Below are 15,821 nucleotides of genomic sequence, written 5' to 3' on the forward strand. Positions count from 1 at the left end.
TAAACGAGTATGTATGTTGAATGCCTAGCACATAGTAGGGACTTGGGAATGTTTTCCTTGCCCATCTCTGCCAGACCCCAGGCCGCTCATTCTCTTCCCTTTCCTCTCCCCTTCTGCGTTGAAATTCCTGTGTGACAGTTACCTAAATAAATAAATAAATAAATAAATAAATATTGAATTCTAGATTTAGGTCTTTGGCAAAGCCTAAATTGAAGTGTGTGCCTGGAGAGTTCCTAAATGCTTTATGCAACTTTGGAAGCCGCATTTATTTTGTATTTATTTAACCTGCTATTTTTGAATTGACAGAGGGACTTTAAGACCCGGCTGTTCTTTGTGGAAAGGCCAATGGAATATTCATAGCCCCTGGTGTTCCACTTTTCAGAGCTTGATTAAACATCTCTCTCTCACCTCTCTTTTTAAATCATGCTTTTCCTGGAGGAGTTTTTTTCCTTGTGTGGGAGGGGAAAGCTGAAGTCCATTGTGTCGTATGTGTAATACTTTAGAAATGTGAGAGAAGTAGCCCTGGACTATTTAACAGCTTCCGTACAGGATGAGAGGTGCTGCAGCTCCGTCACCGTCACCACCACCACCACCACCAGTTTCTAAGTCGTGTGGTGTGTGTGTGTTGATTTGGCAGTGAAGAGGAGGGCAGCTCTGATGACCTGCCTCCCGTGGCATTTGCACTCCCGCCTACCTTGTTTGTATCTCCACCTCTAGTTGCCTTTATCTGTAGCTTATCTATGAAAAATTCATTTAGTGTAGCTATGTATTTTTGCAAGCACTCAGGGGGGAACGTTTGACCTATCAGGATGTATTGTCCAGGAATAACGTTTGAGCCCCCCAAAACTGTCGGCTTTGTTTTCTATTCCTTGTCAGTCTTTTAATTTCGTAAAGGAAATTAGTCACAATCAACGTGAAAGGCCCTCATTTAGGCAGCAGGATGAGAAGGGATACATCATCTTTGCTGCTGATGAGTTTATCTTATGGAAGGGATATAATCTACTGCTTTTTAGAAGAGGGGACTTCCCAGTTATTCTTAGGGAACCGGTATGATTGTAAATGATCATTGTCTTTTAAATGCAAGCCGGATTCGGCCAGATCTGCTGGAAGAGACTCCACACACCCTTTGCGAAGTTTCCTCATGGTGGGTTTGCCCCTTGCTGCCTGGGAGTGTTTTCCTTTTTGCAGAAGTAGGTGTGCAGCGTTGGCTGGACCGGTTCTTGCTCCTTCTGCCATATTAGGGAGCTGTTGGCCATGAACTGTGACACCTGGGAGTAATCAGAGCCCTGTGACCTCTTTAGGCTTGTCCCACCTCTGTCGTCTACACCTCAAGATGGTGCCCTGGCTTTGCACCTTATAAACACTGACACAACTTGCTTTAAGTAAATTAACATACACAAATATTTTAATGAAACCTATAAACCTGGAGGCTGGTTATTTGTGTTTTTCATTATGTTGTTTTGAGAGGTAGATATGGGGAGAAGTGAAAGAATGGACATTTGTCTTCCATTTATAACCAAATAAGGCGTTTGAAAGAAACTGTTTAGTGCTTTAAAAAAAGGTTTTGATTATTTTTTTTCACCAAGCACACATTCTCTGGCCCTTTACCTCAACATTTGTCACGTGGTGAGGAAAGTTAGAAAATTCTGCTTCGTGTGAATTGAGTTTGTGATGTATCAGACCAAAGTGAGGCCGTTTCATCCTTTGTTCTATAAGCAGACATTTATGGATTCCCTACTGCGTGCACAGTACCTAGCCATCCCCCCTCCCAGGGCTCAGAGCTGACGAGGGGAGATAACACTCCACGGTAGCTCTAGTCAAGGTGGAGGCTGCGGCAGGCCCGGCTTTGGTAGCTCAGGCCAGGAGTTTCATTTCCTGAGAAAAATCCCAGGCACATTATGTTTTCCTTGGCTTTGTAAATTTCCATCTCTGAAACAAATCATTGACGCTGCTGGCTGAGTTATCATTATTGTGACTAAAATAAATAGTTTACAGAAGAACCATTGGTGTCCAAAGTGTAAGAGCTCTATATCCAGACTGAGGGGATCCTGACCTTTCATTAAATTCATCCAGTAAATGTGTTTTGAGCACCTACCCTGTTTTAGGACCTGGGAATAGAGCAGTAAACAAAATAGACAAAAAAATCTCTGTCTTCACAGAACTTCTTTTTTTAAATTGGAGTTAGACAGACACTAAACAAATAAGGAAAACAGAATATAGAATGCCAGATGGTGACAGAGGCTGTGCAAGAATGGAGGCAGGGAAAGGGGATGTCGCTGGTGGGGTGAGGCTGTCTTTACTGAGAAGCTTCTAGATCATTCTCGGCTGCAGGCAGTGTTCCTCCATGTGGTGAGATATGTCCATTATCCACCAGGGTCTTGGGAGTGAACAGTATTCAGCTAGGATAATAGTGGTGGACTTTTCTGGTCCCTGTTTTCCAGATGAGGTAACGGGGCCCCCAGAGTGCTGAAGTTGTTGTCCTGGAGTCACACAACCAGTACCAGAGAGCGGCCAGTAAAAATGGGAGGACTCTGCCCATCTTCCTTTCCTCATCTGAAAACAGAGCCTTCTTCAGGGCCTGTCCCCCGCTGTCTCAGCACTGTAGGCTCACCCCCAGCTGTGGAGGGAGGGCAGCAGGCTTCCCCCTCCTGCTTCTTCACCGATAGCACGTCCTGTAGTTCTGGTCCTCTGCCAGCCTCTCAGCTCAGCCCCAGCTCTGTTGGAAATGAGCATCTGACACATGTAGAAATCGATCCACCTTTTAGTCTTTGTGTTTTTCTTCTGTGTGTAGTAGGGCGATATGATTTTGAAATGTTTATCATTCCATTTGGATGGTTTATTTTTCCCCAAATGTCATCAATAGGGGAAGTTTTAACAGTTACTATTATAGACATGTAGAGCTGGGAAGATCTTTTGGTGAAGGTTCTTAGTTGTTTTACAGGTGAAGTGTGTGGGACCAGAGAGGTGAAGTGACTTTTCTCATGTCACACAGCTGTTGAGCAGTATAGTGGGGGCCAAAACCTCAATGTGAGCTTTCTCTATGCTGTTATCTTGTAATACAGCATATTTGTCTATTTCTAACTATAGAAGTGATAAATGCTTTTGAAAAAAATTTGGAAAACAAAAGAGTTTAGAGAAAAACAAAATCACTAATAGTTATACATACCAGAAGTAATCCGCAGTCACATTTTGTTGGTTTTGTTTTGTCTCGAATGTGTGTATAATTGTGGGCATTTCCTCAATGTCGTTAAAAGTTCTCAAAAAACATAACTTTTATTGGTTCTCTTGTTTGCCCTGTTTGGAGCGTTACGGTGTCGGCCTTTGGTTGTCCACTGAGCATGAGGCTTTAGCTGATGACCCATTCGTGGACTTGGCCGTCCGTCAGCAAATGAGTAAGGCTGCAGGTGTGGGCACTGCTGATTGCCATCTCATGGTCTGTTTATTTAACCATTTAAACTATTTAAATTGCTTTATCTCTGCTTCAGTTGAATTTGAACCTGCTAAAGTGCAGAGCTTTGTATCTTAAAACTGGTTGACTCTCTGGCTCATCTCTCTGGACCCCAGTTTCCTTATTCTGTGAGTAGAGGATCTTCCCTTGGTCCCTTCTCTAAGAACTAGGTAGACTCTAGGGGCTTCTCCTCAGAAGTCACAGGAACACAACATTTTGAATGTAATTTTGGAGGGTTCATGGACTACTTTCCCCCCAAGTTCAGCCTTGGATTCCAGGCTAGGAAACACTAGCCTAGATGATAATGTGTATCTCGTTTCTGTGATTATTTGATTAAATCTCTAATGACAAAAGTCAACTGCGGTGAGCATCAGACTTTCTATCAGAATGTCCTTTTTTGATATTAACTCTTCTAAGAGGCTCCAAGAGTCTGGTATAGAAACCCTCCCTCCTCTGCCCTCCCACCTCTACCTGTCCCCACATCTATCCTGCCTTTTTGTCACCATATGCCTCCTCTACTGTAACTGATTGTTTAGTGCTGTACTCCCTGCACCTGCTGCCTCCAATCTCGTCCTGTTCTCTGTTCTGCTGCTTCTGTGTACCATAGTTTTGTTTTCTCGGAGGGACAGATCTTATTCCCAATACCTTTTCTTTTCTTTGGCTAGCAAGCTAACCAGTAATGATACACTGTGGAAAATCTTTAGTCATTTGCTCCTTTTTGCAGTTTTTCTTAATACTTTTTTCTTACTGTTTCACATTTTTCCAGAAAAGAGAAAAGGAATGATTGCTTTGGGAGCACATATCTAATATGCATTCAAGTCTCTACTCCAAAGTACGTGTGCACGTATATATGTACACACACACACACACTTTATTCACAGATACTTTACATATACTTTAAAGGCATATATATATATTGCCTTTATATATATATATGCCTTTAAAGTTAATAGTTGTATTTTAAATATCCTCCTGATGTGCCAATAGCCTCTAATAGGAGAGTAAAAAAATTCCGTTAATTGATATTTTTTCATTGCATTCTTTTTTTTAATATATTTATTTATTTACTTATTTATTTATTTTATTGGCTGTGTTGGGTCTTTGTTGCTGCACGTGGGCTTTCTCTAGTTGCGGCGAGCGGGGGCTGCTCTTCATTGTGGTGCGCGGGCTTTTCATTGCGGTGGCCTCTCTTGTTGTAGAGCACGGGCTCTAGGCGCATGGGCTTCAGTAGTTGCATCACATGGGCTCAATAATTGTGGCTCACAGGCTCTAGAGTGCAGGCTCAATAGCTGTGGCCCACGGGCTTAGTTGTTCTGCAGCTTGTGGTGTCTTCCTGGGACAAGGATCAAACCCGTGTCTCCTGCATTGGCAGGCAGATTCTTACCTACTGAGCCACCTAGGAAGTCCTGCAGTCATTCTTTATGTAGTTAACTAGTTACAGCAAAATGCAGTTTGAAATTTTATATAAGTCATTGCTAAAAACAAGTTTATTTACACTTCTTAAAGGTTCACTTATACTGTTTCCAAGGATACCTTTGTCTTAAAAAATGTCTAGCAAGTTTTGCAGAGTAACATTCTCTGAGCTGGGAGAAAGGAACATTTTAATTATTAGTAAATGATCTGTTGGGTTTCAGTTTATGAACAGTTGAATGCTTCTACCTTAATTTGGGTCATTAACAAATGAAAATATTTGCATATTTTTATAACCACCATATTGCACTTTAGGGCTAAAGATAACCAGTGACATAAAACTGACATAAGAATTTAATTCAGGGCTTCCCTGGTGGCGCAGTGGTTAAGAAGCCACCTGCCAGTGCAGGGGACATGGGTTCGAGCCGTAGGAGATCCCACATGCCACAGAGCAACTAAGCCCGAGAGCCACAATCACTGAGCCCACGCACTGCAACTACTGAAGCCCGTGCGCCTAAAGCCCATGCTCCACAACAAGAGAAGCCACCACATTAAGAAGCCTTTGCACCGCAATGAAGAGTAGCGCCTACTCTCCGCAACTACAGAAAACCTGCGTGTAGCAATGAAGACCTAATGCAGTCAATAAATAAAAAACAAAAACAAAAAACTCAACCATAAACCTTTAAAATTAAAAGAGAATTCAATTCAGCCAGTATGTTTTGAATGCTTGCAGTACCTCAGAAACTGGGGACTCAGAGGTGGTTAAGATACAGTCCCTATCCCATGAATTTACACCCTCACTGAAGAGTTAAACTTGGCACATGCAAACTTAGGAAAAGGTAGACTGTGAAAAGCTCCAAGATGGAGGTAAATGAAAATAATGCCCAGATGGGATCAGAAGAGGAGCTAATTCAGTCTGGCTAGGAGGATCCAGGACGTTTCATAGGGAAGGTGGCATTTAAACTGGGTCTTGAGATGTCCTCTGGGTGACAGGGTCTTTTATTCAGCTTCTTGCTTTTCAGAATGTGATGGAACTTCAACTTATGGTAGGAAGGGGAAGATGGGGCTTTGGAGTCTAAAGTTAGCCTTCTTTATAGTAAAAAGTTACCCTTGGAAAATTCCTTAAATTTCCTATGAAGTTTTCATGTTTTTTTGTACTCAACCTATGTAATATTTTGTATGTATATCAAAATCTGTGAGCTGAAACCAATATACAGAAGCATCCATTTCATCTTATCTCTGAAATGTTCCTACTTTCCCATGGTTTTTACTCCATTCTGTTTTAGCAGTAAAACTCTATACGCTTAATGCATGTTAATAGATTATTTGTTATTGTAAGAGTTAAACTAGTTAATGTGTGAAAGAACTTGGGGTTGCTAGAGTTAGGAGCTTGGTAAATGTTTGTGGATTTGAATCCAGAGGTGCAGCATATACCTTATCTTGTTCTTTGAAGTGTTGTAAAGGAAAACTTGACCACATACTTCCTGTCCTTCTACGATGGCATTTCCTCTTGTGGCCACTCTGACCAGATGTCATTCTCATGTCCTCAGACATTGATCTCATGAATCTCTTAGAGAAACCACATCCTACTTGTGGGTTTAGGTTCGGATGCTAAATGCTGCACCGTGTGACTCCCCTTATGAGACAGACTTCTAAAGTGTTGGTTTGTCTTAAGCAGATTAGAACAAGGGCACCTTACATTGCCTGAGAAGTTAGGTAGCAGGAAAGGTGACAATCGTATCTCCATACCTCTAAGTCCTGAGAATTTCCTTCTCTCATAAATTGGACCTACATGAAGGTGACAGCCTAGACCAATGTCTTGCTCTCAGAATTGCTTTCCTTTATCTGGGATTTAGGTATATTGCTCTGAGGTGGTGATGAGAAAGCTGTGTGAATTTTGCTGCGGCATTTCCTATAAACATGCTGAGAATCTTGTCTAGACATTAATCAGTTCTCTTTTATGTAAATCTCTGCGTGAGAAACGTCAAAAAATTTACTTGCCTTACAGCTTGGTATGTTTTTTTTACTTTTGATGGTATGAATTGTGGAATTGATTACGTTTGCCTTTCTGTCTTGGCTACCTGGAAGATCAGAGCCAATTCAGAGTTTTTCCCTTGATTACAAAGGAAATATAAATTCACGGCTAAGCTGTGAAAAGTATAGAAAAACTTCAAGAAGAAGATGCCTGGCTCATGGCACGCACACAAGGGGATCAAGACAACTATTTGGGGACCTCCCTGGCGGTCCAGTGGTTAAGACTCTGCACTTCCAATGCAGGGGGTGTGGGTTTGATCCCTGTTTGGGGAACAAAGATCCAACATGCAGAGCGGTGTGGCAAAAAGAAAAAAAAAAAAAAGACAGCTCTTTGAAGGCAGTTGTCCTAACCAAGAGGCAAAGAGGGAAGAGCTGTGGATTTTAAATTGCCAAAGCACTTTGTAACGTGTTGTAGCAACGCAGTAGGCGGAATTGTCATTTTAGATCACACAGCCAAAGTCACGAATTTAAGGTTAATTTCCTCAGACTGAAATAACAACAGCAACAACAATAGTAGCTGCTGTGTATCAGGCACTATGCTATGCCATTTTTACAGTTTTATCTCTTCACTGAAATTACCTTGAGTGGATTAAACCCAGATGCTGCCTTTATCTTTAATTGCTGATCAGTAGCTTTTACCTACTTGTGCTTTTTAGCAGTTGGCATAGTTGGAACAGACAGCTGGTTCACCATGGCATCATGGTGAAGAGTGTGTACACTGTATCCATAGCGCCACTGTGCTGTGTGACCTCCTGCGCATATGTAACCTCTCTGTCCATCTGTTTCCTCATCTCCATCAGTTTCCTCGTCTGTAAAATGGAAATAATCATGTTGCCTACTTCATAGGTTGTTATAAAAATTGAATAAATTACCTGTGCAAGGTTTGGACGCGGTGAGCACTTACAGTGTTCATAAAATACATAACCTTTTAAGTTCCTTCTCATCACTCAGAGAATGTCAGAATATTTTGACCTGATAAATAGAATAGCGTTTCTCTCCTTAAAGTCTAGAACTTCTGGTGGCTTAATGATGATGGGGATTGGAGGAAGAATTGGGCTTTTTAGAACTTCTCAAGCCATTTCAAAAAGGTTTTCAGATTGTGGGTTATGTTGTAGTTCAGTAAAGCTCAGTTTATCTGTTCTAGTGCTTGTGGCTTGCCTCCTCTGATTTGTAGAACATTTCCAAGTTTTGATTTAACTGTTATTTCAAATCTATATTTATGTAACTGAGGCTCTTTGGGGTTTTTTTCTATCCTCTTGTAACTTTACAAAGAGATTTTAAAAATTCATGGATTTTATTATTTTGGAACACAGATTAGGTGAGTTTATCTTACGTTGAAAGGTTACCCAAGTTTGAGAAATTGGATAGTTTAAAAAAGTTATTATAGAAACTACTAATTTTTTTGATGGACTCATAGAACGCTTGTGACTCATTACCCAACAGTATCCACACTCAGAAAGATTCCTGGTGTTTGAGTGACAGAGACTGGGGCGACCTTGGCGGGCCCTGGTGGGAATAAGAGCATGTGGACATCAGGTGCCATCTCAGCTCCCCCACTGCTCCATTGGAGCCCTCTCAGTCTCAGTCATTGGCCTGGGGAGGAGGAGACTTGTACCTGTATCTTATGTAATAGTTTCCATATTTTCCTGGGTATATGTACCTGTATACCTTGTGGCACCTATTGTTGTTAAGTGATACCTTGTTCCATTGTTTACTAATTACTACTTCTGTTATTTACTGTTACTAAATTCTCCCCAGTCTCAGTGAAATAAGCAGAATGACTAATTGGGGCAACTCTGCAGCATCCCAGAAAGTGCAGATTAATATTTAATCCCATTTTAGTGTTCATTTTTCATGTGGTTTATTAATAAATCCCTTAACACTTCTGTTTTTTTCCTGAGATGATTTTAAAATGATTTAAAAATTACTCCACTGTTAATGTGAAGAAATGATAAAAATAGCAGACTTTTGGGAAAACACATTTTAAGTGTTAATACCATTGAACCATGGGATGGTGACCCAGCTACTTTCCTGTGCTTTTGTGTAAATCTCTATTAATTGTATGAATCTGTCATTTATGATGTCTGTTCATCATGCCTTCTCAACTTGCGCTGACACTTCGGAAGGGAGAGACACTCTACTCTGCATTATATTTTTACGATGATCCTCTCAGTACTTACTTAGTACTGGACTCATTACCTATTGGTATCCACATACCTGTTGATGGATTTAAAGTAATATTTTGTTTAATAAAAGCATTTACCATGAAATGTGGTACCTCATGAAAATGTGTGATGACCTCATCTTTTATCTACTGCAAAACAGTAGATAAATTAAGTTTGCGTGCTGCAGGCTGTCGTGCAGGGAGAAGCTCTTCCCTTACATCTGCACTCGTGAGGTGCCGGCTACAGGAACCCCTTGCTGCTTGCCCCTCCCTGCTTTGATCATCAGCCAAGCATTTGGTGTTTAGCCATAACACAAAGGAAAACATCCCCAAACTATAAGAATTTTAGAACAGCCAGATGACCTAGCTTTTCTTCAGCTTCAGGTTTGAAGTAATTATGAAGGGAGGCTAACTGTGACTGGTTTTCTTTTCAACACAGCACTATTTTGACTCGGGTTGATGTGGCCCACGCTGCGTGGAGCAGACACAATGAGGCTGGTCTTTATCGGAGAGGCAGTGCACTGTGCGTTGTACAGTTCGAGGTTTGTTTTCCTTTGGCCTGTGAGTGGGAACCTCCCATTTTCTGAGCAGTAGTAACACCCCTGGAGGCTGGCCCTCCCACCCTGGCGGGCTCTGCAGACCCAGCCGGCAGGGCTGACCACTTGTGCCTGGGAAGTCAGCTTCCTTTCCGTCCTCAGGCGCCTGGCATGTGTGTGCCTTGCACGGCCAAGGACGCGCAGCTGTCCCAGTTGCAGACTTTCTGACTTGCATTTTCAGCCGAGGATGCAGGCTGATAAATGCAGGACAAGTAGTAGAAGTGTTAAAAAGGAGCTGGTGATCGAGTTCCCCCTGCAGTGCAAGGATGCAGCTCAGGGAGAAGTGGAAGCAGAGAGCCCAGGGCCAGTGCTGGTAAGAGGGGCCTAACCACGGGGCTGTCTTCTGCTGTCTTCTCCACGCAGTGCTTTTAGTGCGTGTGCATGCTTGGTGCCTTCTGGCTCTCTGGTTTGATTTTAAACTTGCCTTGCCTGTCTCTGGCGAACGTTCTTCTCTATCTCTTCCTGTAGACTGACTTCAGTTCCACTTTGATTCTTCTTTGGGAGGAAAGATATGTTGATGTTTTGTGGGTGAATGTGGTTTCCAGCAGGCTTCTTTGTATAGAACAGCTATGTATTGTTCAAAATCATGTCTCACCTAGCTGCACTGTTGCCAAACGTAAACCCAGGAGGCACATTGTAACTGCCTTTTATAGGATTGAAAAACATGTCCTTCGCAAAATTAAAACATATTTACATTATGTATTTATGTGATTGTGAAAATTATGATGATGACATGGGGGGCGGTTAAGGAACGTAACTGCTGAAGTTACATGCTTTCTCACTCATTTTAACAGGTTTGCCTTGCATTGAACAAAGTAAGAAATAACCTAAGCTTTGAACCAATTGAGAAAAGTTTCTATTCTTAACATTAGCTAAACTCAGAGCAGTTTGGATAAATTCAAGCGCTCTGGTAGACTTTATAAGGGAGGAATGGGAAAAATGGTTTTGTTGTCATCAATGAGTAGGTTGTGCTTCTCTCTCGGAATTTCTTTAGTACAATAAAGGCACATAATTTTTTAAGCAAACTGCAGAAAACCACCAACATGCACTGCGGTGGGGACAATTGAGCCTTTCAAATGATCTGTTAAAGGGATTGTTAAACTTGCACTTAGCAATTTTATATAGTAATTTTTTTTTTTTAAACACGGAGGTTCATTTGCTGTTATAAAGTGGTTAATGAACTTAATTTTCAATTAATGTCTTTAAGAGTCTGAACTTAAACTTCTCTATAATGGATTTGATTTGAATTAAATTGCCTTTGATCTGTGAGGCTGCCTTATATTGTATTGCCTTCAAAATTATGTTGCTAACCACGAGCTGAGAAAGTCAGTGACGTGTTGATGGGCTTTTTCACTGTAGGTTTTCATCTGAGAGATTTTAGGTCTCCATCCCCTCTCCCGTAATTGTTTAGAGATGTTATTCTTTATCTTGGATTCCTTTCTGCTAGCACAATAGTTCATTTATCCATTGAGAAGCTTGAGCTGCTTACATGCAGTAATAGATTTAACTGGTAAAAGCTCCCAGCTGATGTTGCTTATGATTTCTTGGAGGAAGTTGTGTGGTTTGGGTTCCCTTGTGAATATTCTTAAAAATCTTTTGTCAGTGAGTCTCCAGATGCGTAGAAATATTTGTCCAGAGGATTAAATACCCTGTAGAAAGATGCTCTGTGGTTTTTTTTTTTAATCACCCAAGTGACTTTTAAAAAACTTGCTTCTCTTTCTTGTGCTCAAAAAATGAGCCGCTCATGTCCCAGTTATTTGTTTAGGTCAAATCTCACTGCAGGCAGTTCCACGGGGAGTTCGTTTTCCACTGTAATGGATAAGGCTGTGCTGGCTGCCGCTGCGCCTGGTGGGAGTGCTTGTGGGGGCCCAGAAGCTTCTGGCAGCCTGGAGAGCTCTGGCTCATGCACCTGCAGAGAGAGGTGTGAGGGAGAGGTGAAGGCAACAGTGATACAACAAGAAACTTCTTATCTGATAGTGTTTCTCTTCTTCTGTTGGAGTAAGCAAGATAAAAAGAGCTACTACCAGATAAGAGAAGCAAGGATATTTAAGCAGAGCCTCTGACCAGGGCAGATCTCCTTTCCTGGGATCCTTGCTGCCCACAACAAATGAGAATTCAACACACTGCTTGGAATACAGCTTTTTTCCAAGATGATTTTTAAAAAATATGCCAGCACAGTCATGAGACCTGTGTGTTGTAATGCTGTTCGTTATTTTTTTGTCAGTAGCCTGCATGCTTGTTGTGAATCCCGAAGTCTGTAATGTTTAAATGTAAGTCACTTATTTTATTCAAGAGGTAGCATTTTGAAATCGAGTTTTGCTCGTCTTAGTTATATACACAATCAGTCCTTGGGGAAAATATTACATAGTTTAGAAAGCAAAAAAGTAATTAATGCATATAATTAGAAATATGAATAGTGCAAAATAAGGAATTGTAAAGCACCCTTACCTTTGATTTCCAAAAATGCCCACTATTAATTATGTGGTATATAACTTTCTCCAGACTTTCTCCCATGCACATAAAAATATAACTTAACTGTTGTATGTTTGGAAGATATATAGTACTATAAAGTTCTGCATTAATTTTCTCCCAGAACATATCAAGAACATCTTTCTTTGTCACCATATATAGATTTGTACCGTTATTTTTAATGGCTGTACCATAATTTGATTCAGTTTGTTTACAATTCTTTGCCATTAGTACAGTGTATAGTCATTGAGAAGTGACTTTGTGGGCTGTGAATGACTAACAGTGAATGTACTAGTAAATGTATCTGAAAGCACTTGTGCTAGTGGGAAGAAGGACTTTTTCTCTGAAACTTCTATCAGAAGTTAATGTTTCTTTCCCCTCTGTCAGGGCAGCAGTTAAGTTTCCCTTAGCAGGGGCTGCTTGTTCTCTGCTAGGTGAAGTCAGTGTTTCTAAGAGAAGCATGTGTTTGGACATTACAGATTTTCAGAGGCGGCAAGGTTCAACTTACAGGCACCTGTGTAGGTAGGTCTTGTCCCTGCATTGTGACAGTAAGCTGGGGAGGAAGCGCATGGTGAAACTTCCCCATTCCTCTTTAGGTTCACTGCCAACCCCATAGAAAAATGTCTCTGTGGGCTGTGAATGACTAAGAGGGGAACAATCCGGATATTCTTGATGTCTACAAGTGAGTTGCCCGCTGACATTTGACTACCTATTTTTGCCCCCCAAACTCTAACGTAATTCCTGGAAGTAATTTATTCTAATTGTTACGGCTTAACAATTTAGAGGAAGAGGGTGTGGCCTCAGAGAGTCAGAACTGGCTGGGGCACATGTCCTGTGTGTTGCCCTTTCATTGTGTTACTTTCAAGAGGCAGGTAAGGACTGCAGCACAGGTCTTATTTTGGGTGTTTCGAAGGTTGAAAGGTGTGAAGATAGAGCTACATTTTCACGTGTTAGGTACACTCTTAGGTATTTTTAAAGAAGTATCTTTCCAGAAACACCTTTTCTATTTTTGATATTTTTCTTTTGTTTTTTTAAAACAGTAATCAGAACTTATTTATATATTTATTATTTGGCTCCGCCACTTGGCATGCAGGATCTTAGTTCTCCAACCAGGGATCGAACCTATGTGCCCTGCACAGAGCCCTAACTACTGGACCTCCAGGGGATTCCCAATTTTTGATATTTTTATGGGATCTTCAGATGTTAAACAGTGAATCTGAGTTCTTATTTTAATATTTTAAAGAAGAAATGATTAGTTAAATGACTATGTGAGAAGGGAGCATGTGTACCAAATGTAGAAGAGAGTAGGAAACTGGGCTTCTGGTTGAACAAGTCAGTGTATTACCTGGGAAAACCTTTTCTCCCTTAAATTCTCTTTATTCTAGAAAAGCAGTAGCGAACTGAGATACAAACTCTGAAGGATAAGCTTATGGGTAATGATCATGTTGTCAGTATCCTATAAGGCTTTAGAGGACTGTGATTGAGTTAAAGTTTACTTACAAAGCTGTCTGCCTTGCATGTTTTTCTGCATCTCTATTGAAGTCTGTAGAAATAATTAATGATATTATGTTGATGATACTTAATATATGGTTTTTTGATTTTTTTTTTTTTAAATACTGAGTGGTGAAGGAAGGAAGTTCCTGCAAGCTCTGTAATGACATATTCCCAGGTGACAAAAAACAGGACATTTTACTAATTCAGAGCCACAAGCCTTCATGTGCTCTTTGGTTTTCCCCTTCATTTGTTTGTTTGTTTGTTCAGCCACATTTATAAGTAGTGAGATTTGCCAGATGTAGTGGTGCGTTGCAGATACAGAGGTGAGTGAGGTGTGTGCTGTGTCTCCCCAAGCAGCAAGGTCTGATAATGAGGGGCTTCCTTCCTCAGAAATGCTTTTCATGTGGTAGTCTTTAGGCACAGTGAGTGTTAATCTCACCCATCCTTTTCCACTTAGGCAGACAACACTTCATCATCTTCAGCTCCAGCAAGGATGCGTTCTAGTTTTTTAGCACCTACATCAGGCCTAGGCTTGCTTTACTGAAGGCGTAGGGACCCCTGTTCACATGGACAGTCCGTGTGAATGAGGTCCCGCTGTGGCACACGCATTTTGTGGAGTGGTTGGTGGGAGGAGTCTTTGGGAAGTGCATGCTTCTCTTACCCCAGGGAAGGGGCTTCTGCAGCTTATATCACTGCCTCATTATGGCACTGAGCCACTCGTGCCTTCTGGGAGGCTTGCTCATGTAGAGCACAGAAATCCACCCAGCTTTGGCGAGTTTCTTTTCTCGTGTCTGTCATCAGTGTGGGGGCATCGTGGCTGGTCACTGTTTTTTGTAACAAGGTAATGGCAATTGCTTTTTTTTTTTTCTTTTTTCGGTGTAAGAATAAAAATAGAAAATATATATTTAGTGCCTCGCCTTGTGCCAGACACTGTTTGAAACCTATTAAATACATTATTTCAGTTAATCCTTCCAGTTCCAGGAGGCAGGTACTGTTATTAGTCTTTTTACAGATGAGGAGACTGAGCACAGAGAGGTTTGGTAACCTGTGCAAAGTCATGCATTGAGGAAGTGACAGAACCAGAGTTTTAAGCTGCCAGTTAGGTTTTCCAGAACCCTTACCTGAACATGTATGTATGAGTCATTAACGAAAACGAATGTATTCCGTATGCTTGACACTGGGATTATAAAGACGGAAAAGGGAGGTTAAAAACTCCCTGTTCTTAAAAAATGTAAAAATTGCTTGAGAAAGGCCAAATTCTAAGTGACAGAAAACAGCAGTTGAATAGCACAGACAGATAAAGAGGAAGGATGGTCATGCCTGAAGAAGTTGGGAACATGAACAAGATGGAGCTGGAAGTCACGCCACACTTCTTTTGAGTGTCACATTTTATCATCTTCCCGGTAAGTTATACAGGAGCATAGATTGGTGGAATATATGAGAGTCTGGAGACATCTTATTTACTCCCTAGATTTCTTTCTTTTTCTTTCTTTCTTTCTTTTTTTTTTAAAGTGATTTACAGCACGATCCAGGATAACCCTGAAATGTTCATTTCCTAACCAGTAAAATAGGCCTCATGGTCCCTGTAGTGTTTAGAGGAGGCTGCCGTTTGCCCAGTGTGCTCTACTCTTTGACAAGTAGTAGCTAATACAAGACAGCAGAACAATGTCACTGGCAGTGGGTGATGTGGGTGGTTTCAGAGAAAGCACTTCTGAGACCAGATTGAGATTTGGTCTGGGATCTGTTTTAATCTCTGTGGATGACCATCCTTCCCTCCCCCACCCCATGACAGCCCTGCCCTGGCTTCAGTACCATTCCCATCTGTAAAATAAGAAGCACGTAGTAAATAATCTCGAAGGTCTCTTCTGGGGCTAAAGCTCCGTGTTGCAGGGTCATTAGCTTTGGTCCCAGAATAACCTGTGATGGAGTCAGATCAAGACCCTGGAGTTTCAATTTCAGGTTCTAAGCTTAGTTTATCCAGAATTGTTTGGGTTTTGAGTTGTAGGAGGTGTAAAACAGGGGATGCTGGATTTCCATCCAATGTATGAATAAGACAAGTGCAGTGGGGTGGCAAACCTGGAAACAAATGAAGTGGTAGCAGAATTCTCAGTTCGCAGGAGTCCTATGAAGGAGAGGCAAGAAGACCTGGCTGGAGCCTGCAGATGCCATGGCTGAGTATAATTTTAGAAACAAGAAGGCTTGGAAA

The 15,821-nt window shown here is 41.3% G+C and overlaps 1 protein-coding gene across 20 annotated transcripts in view; it reads left to right on the forward strand.

The window, feature by feature from the left end:
- Positions 1–15,821, forward strand: part of DOCK9 (dedicator of cytokinesis 9) — a 279,214-nt gene that overhangs the window by 94,207 nt on the left and 169,186 nt on the right. For 5 of the 20 annotated variants that reach the window (XM_057707536.1, XM_057707548.1, XM_057707541.1 and 2 more), the window contains exon 1: positions 9,785–9,965. The exons of 13 other annotated variants lie outside the window; for them this stretch is intronic. In XM_057707536.1, the coding sequence (XP_057563519.1) occupies positions 9,840–9,965 (126 nt within the window). In that variant the 5' untranslated portion in view covers positions 9,785–9,839. Of the gene's footprint in view, positions 1–9,783; positions 9,966–15,821 lie in introns of those variants that run through there. 2 more of the 20 variants (XM_057707549.1, XM_057707532.1) reach the window with 2 other exon arrangements.

The sequence above is a fragment of the Hippopotamus amphibius genome, chromosome 14 (genome assembly GCF_030028045.1).
Source record: "Hippopotamus amphibius kiboko isolate mHipAmp2 chromosome 14, mHipAmp2.hap2, whole genome shotgun sequence".
In the NCBI taxonomy this organism is placed as follows: domain Eukaryota; kingdom Metazoa; phylum Chordata; class Mammalia; order Artiodactyla; family Hippopotamidae; genus Hippopotamus; species Hippopotamus amphibius.